Below are 5,000 nucleotides of genomic sequence, written 5' to 3'. Positions count from 1 at the left end.
TACAGAAACATCAACAACGTGACAGAAAAAAACCAAGAGGACCACCCTCAAACGCAGTTTTTGAGCTTTCCATGGCTGGTGGATGACGTCATGCTTACAATCAGACTAAACTATACCTCACAGGAGCAAGAATCACAGAGTGTAGTCACTTCGATAAGTGAAAGCGTTTTTAACGTCTTTGAACAGGAACGAGATGTGCTGTTACGTGGATTTGAAGGAAGACTACAAATGAAATACTCAATATGGGAAGCTATGCCTGGAGAAGCGCTTGGCATGTTTGGTTCATCAGCCTCATTTTTGTTCCGGCCAGATTCCGACCTTGACCTCTGTATTCTTTACCGCATGGTCATTGCTAACCGTAGAGAACTGGAGCGAGATGAGCAGATTGCTGTATTGAAGAAGTTTCTTCCCTTAATGAGAAAAATGTTTAAGCATGCGCGGATCGTGGAGTCTGCCAGGATACCGGTGAGTGTTTTAAGGGCCAATTTACACGGTACGATTTTTTGGCGCATGCGACAAGCTTACGACAGGCCTACAACATGACTTACGACTGTCGCAGTGTTTCAAAACATGATTTTTTTTTCTGACGCACACGACAATCGTAAACGTGTCGTAGGCCTGTCGTAAGCTTGTCGCATGGGACTGACAAAAATCGTACCGTGTAAATCTTCTTTCCCAGACAAGTACTGTGTCTTAAACTTACAAAAAAAAAACTAATTTAAGGAATCCAAATGGCCGAGTGAAAAAAACAACCGTCCGCAGAAATCGCATCCTCTAAATTATTCTTTCGACTTTGTGCTAATGATACCAACTAGCTTCATTTTAAGACAAAACTTAGTTGAAGTTTAGCAGGCTTGATAAGAAAATTAGATCAAGGTGAAAAAGGATAATGCTTTTGCATTAATGAACAAATATTTCCACCGTAAATTTTCTGACGTCAGTTGTCCATTTACTTAAGGTGATTTAAACGCCATTTACACACAAATTCCAGGATTATGGTAAAGTGAACAACGAGGTCTTACGTGCTGTTGGTGCGAATGTGTGATCGCCATCTGCGTTCGATTCCGCGGTTAAGTTAATTCCATTGTCACTGATCTCGTTCCAGGTGATCACTGGAAGCAACCCAGCTAAACGAGCAGGTATCTTGGCCAATGTCAAAGCTGATCTTACGGCATCGTGGGACGGTCTTCTCAAATCCATTGTATTGTCCAATTACATCAAGTTCTACCCAGGTCTCTTGCCACTTCTCCGTCTCCTTGTAAACTGGGGTCACGTGACAGGTCTCGCAGGACACGGTGTGGATGCAGGAATCAAGTCAACGGTCTTGGTGTTCTTAATGTTGATATTCTGCGTTGCAAAAGGTGTCATCAAGAATTTCGACTTGGAGCAAGTCTGGAACCAATGCTATGAGATTTCAATTGCGGGAAAGGTAAAGGACGGCATTTTTGTTCGACAGTGGCAAGAAGTTCTAGCAGCGTTACCGTCAAAGAAATTATTTGAGAAGGACAAGACTGCCCCGATAACTCTCGGCGATCAGCAAATCGGCGAGATTCTGCTGACCCTCTTCCAGGACTATAACGCAACGCTTGACATGGAAATGCCAGAAACCTTCGCCTATCTCCTGGGCGTGCGCAAACTAGCCGAACTGCTAGACCCAGAACACCTGCGCTTGCTAAAGGAACACATGCAAAGAGCTTTTCATCTTTTGGCACTTTATGGAGATGCTGAAGTGCTTCTGACAATTAGCGCTTCTGAGATTGACCGTGTCATTTTCCTGTCAGAGGCGCTGTCTTACACGATGGCCGGCTCAGAAAGGCACAACGCTTTTGAGCTCTCCAAGAAAACTGGTGCTAGGGTAACAATTCGCCCAAGTCTTCCTGGATCAGGATTTGGCCTCGTTCTGCAAGCAATTGGTACGGAGTCTGCTGTGGCGGCTGTTGAGCGGGCGCTAAATGCCATGGCAACGCAGGCATTGCGCAATAAGGCAGCAGTTATGTCAATGTGTTTTGTGAAGGAGGCTAAACATATGTTATTTGAAGGTATTTTCCAACAAAAATCAGTTCGTTTTCTTTGTTTATCTCTCTCGTAAGGAAAAAGGAGCTTGCACGCCTGACGTTTAACCCAGCAAACGAATTTTACCGATGATCCACCCTAGCAATGACGAAAAGACCCTAGCTATGACGAAAAGAGAGAAACCACCTTCACTCTGAGAATGACTTCCACTTACGTTGTTATAGAAGCGTCCGTCAATGTCACACTCTGTTAAAACCTTTTGGAAGTGAAACTACATTTGTCAGTTAAACTGCAATCCACAAAATTCTGGAATTAATGCTGGCCTTTAAACGCGTTTTCAAACGCGAAGGTTTTTGCGTGGTTTCAAGTCAGGACACATTTTCGATTTTCAGATAAAGAGCGAATTAGGGAACCCAAGAAGACCCGAAAACGTTCGGTGCATTCAAGACAGAAACGCGCTCCGCTGTTCTCTTCAAAACTTCCGGGGTTTTAATTCTATTTAATGGCGTTGACGTCCCCTGAAATCGTCGATTAACCGTTGCGCATTGACAATTGATTTTCAGGTTGCCTCAGTGACGATGATCGCGTAACCTTGGTACCGTACTATGGTGACCATCACTCCACCCATGACAGTCTTGCTTTGTATGTTCCGATTCTTGCAAACCCGAGGCCTGGACTTCACAGGATTGGCGCAGCGTATACTCGGCATGAGTTCTTAAGTTTCCAAGAAAGATTCCTCACTCAAGTTCAGGTAAACGAAGGAGACTTTAGAAGATCATCCAAGCGGCTTATGAATATTTCCTTCGTTGTCGTCATCGTAACAACAGGGTCTTTAAAAGGGAGGTTAAGCACGCGCGTTTTTCAGACGCGGACTGCAACCGGAAGGGAACATTTCGTGTGCCAGGGCAGTGGTGTCTCACAGTTGATTTTTACACTTACCATCTCTAATGGAGGAAACATACCTAGCAATGTAAATGTGGCTGTGTGAATACAAGTGAAAAGGGAAAACAGCTCACTTCCGGTTGCCGTCCGTTTCTCAAAATAGTCGCGTGCTTAAGTTCCCCAATATTAATTAGGGAGTTTAAGCACGCGCCGTTTTCGAGCCGCGGAAGGCAGCTGGAAGTGAGCTGTTTTCCCTTTTAACTTGTCTTGTCACTACCACCTTTATATTGCTAAGTATTTTCCTCCATTAGAGATGATTAGTACAAAAATCTGGAAGACATCACTGCCCAGGCACGCGAAATGTTCTCTTCCGCGCGTGCTTAAGCTCCCTTTTGGCTCTGCACGCCCTGCACGTGAGTTTCACATTTTGGCACATTTCTTTCCGGTTCTCGTCCTGAAAAAAAAACGTGAACTGACTGACTAACTTTGAGATTATGTGGAAAACGTGAGCATACAATAGATATTCAATTTTCTTCCAATCACCACACCATTAGCACCTAATTAGCTCCAAGAATGTTGTTGCACACTTTTCACGACGAATGTTGTTGCACACTTTCCACGACAAACAACTTAGAATAATTGCCAAATGATTTTAACAAGTGAGGTTATATATCTAAATCACGTTCTTAAAGCAACCGTGGTCCCCCTTGCTAAGGTCACTATCTCTAACCACAGAAGTAATTAAGAAGAAGACCCACAGTCTTCACTTCGCCAGTTGAAGACCGTAGATCCCGATAGCCGAAAGTTCATTACATACTACATACTTGATTGACCACTCCCCATAGGGGCTTTTCAGGGCCAATGAAACACAACGAAATGATGGAACAGAACAACAACAACAACAACTGTTAAGAATCCCGACTGGCCGGAGGCAAACCAGTCAGCTAGTTACAAGTGCAGCTGGGAAGTTGAACCAGGGACTACCAGGATCAAATTTAACGAGTGCTCAGAACGGGTCTTGAACCCGGGATCGGAACGGGTCTATAACCCGGGATCTTGAACCCGGGATCTCCGGATCTCAACGCAAGCGCCCAAACCACTGGGCCACATTGCCTCCTCATTCTTTCCTTTAAATTTTAACCAAACAACGTTTTTTTTTTAAATGAACTATGAGCTATCCTATTTACCGCTCCTCTATATTTTCATGTTAAAATCGTGTTCTTTTCGCGCTAAAAATATAATTGATTTATTTTTAGGTTATAGAAAGAGATTTTGTGTCATCCATACACGGTGAGATGGTGTTTGCAATACATTTCGGGCGCTTATACGTTTTAAACATCCCAAAATCCTTCACAGAGGATAGCGAATCACCTAGCGTGAGTGTTTTCCAAACGAATCTCGCACGAGGTTACAAACCACGGCCAAGCATCCTATCAATGCCGCGAAACATCAGAAAATATGGAAGAGTGCGAGGGAGCCACAGCAAAGGAAAATATAAGAAGCGCTGGAACAACAAAGGAAAGTGTGTTGAGAGAGGAGAAGACGGAAAAAAGATTCCTAAAGAAAAGGCTTCGCGAAGCTCTTTTTTCACAGGGGTTTCTGCACAGGAGAAAGCCGTCGATTTCTTGATACAGCGTGGTTTTTCAGAAGCGCAAATGAGTCCCGAGTCTTATTCGGTTGAGATTCATACCGATCACGAATTTTCCGTGGTCACAGATAGAGATTTCCGTTTCAAAGAGATAAAGTTACCGAAATTAAGATGGTGTGCGGTGGACGTAAAACGAGCGTGGAAAGAAAACCCCGAAAATCAGGATGTCACGGACTTGGACGGAGTTGAGACTGACGTGCGCTTTGTTTTAAAGGTAAATTTCCGCCGGGTTTTGTACTATTTGGACTATCTTCCAAAAATCTACATTGCCAGCACCACTCGAAAGTTAAGCTTACTAGGCTCTTGTGGTCTCACTTCAGGGATTTAATTCACAAACTCAAAAGTTAGAGCCACCTTGTATTACATGATTCGCAGTAGCTTTCATTTTTTTAAAGGTGAATCTTTAGGATGTGGTTAGGTGGAGCAAGGAGCCCATTACCCGAAGCCTCCATCTTCC

At 43.8% G+C, this 5,000-nt stretch overlaps 2 protein-coding genes across 2 annotated transcripts in view; one reads left to right on the top strand and one right to left on the bottom strand.

Moving 5' to 3' along the window:
- Nucleotides 1-5,000, bottom strand: part of LOC138011547 (sentrin-specific protease 8-like) — a 53,999-nt gene that overhangs the window by 4,354 nt on the left and 44,645 nt on the right. The gene's annotated exons all lie outside the window — the stretch shown is intronic.
- Nucleotides 1-5,000, top strand: part of LOC138011545 (uncharacterized) — a 20,566-nt gene that overhangs the window by 12,809 nt on the left and 2,757 nt on the right. The window contains exons 9-12 of the mRNA XM_068858604.1: nt 1-465; nt 1,106-2,039; nt 2,577-2,764; nt 4,152-4,757. The exon at nt 1-465 is cut by the window's left edge and continues 249 nt beyond it. Of these exons, the coding sequence (XP_068714705.1) occupies nt 1-465; nt 1,106-2,039; nt 2,577-2,764; nt 4,152-4,757 (2,193 nt within the window). The remainder of the gene's footprint in view (nt 466-1,105; nt 2,040-2,576; nt 2,765-4,151; nt 4,758-5,000) is intronic.

Source organism: Montipora foliosa, chromosome 7 (assembly GCF_036669935.1).
Source record: "Montipora foliosa isolate CH-2021 chromosome 7, ASM3666993v2, whole genome shotgun sequence".
Taxonomy (NCBI): domain Eukaryota; kingdom Metazoa; phylum Cnidaria; class Anthozoa; order Scleractinia; family Acroporidae; genus Montipora; species Montipora foliosa.
The sequence above is the reverse complement of the archived record's forward strand: the minus strand, read 5'-3'. Positions and strand labels throughout refer to the sequence as shown.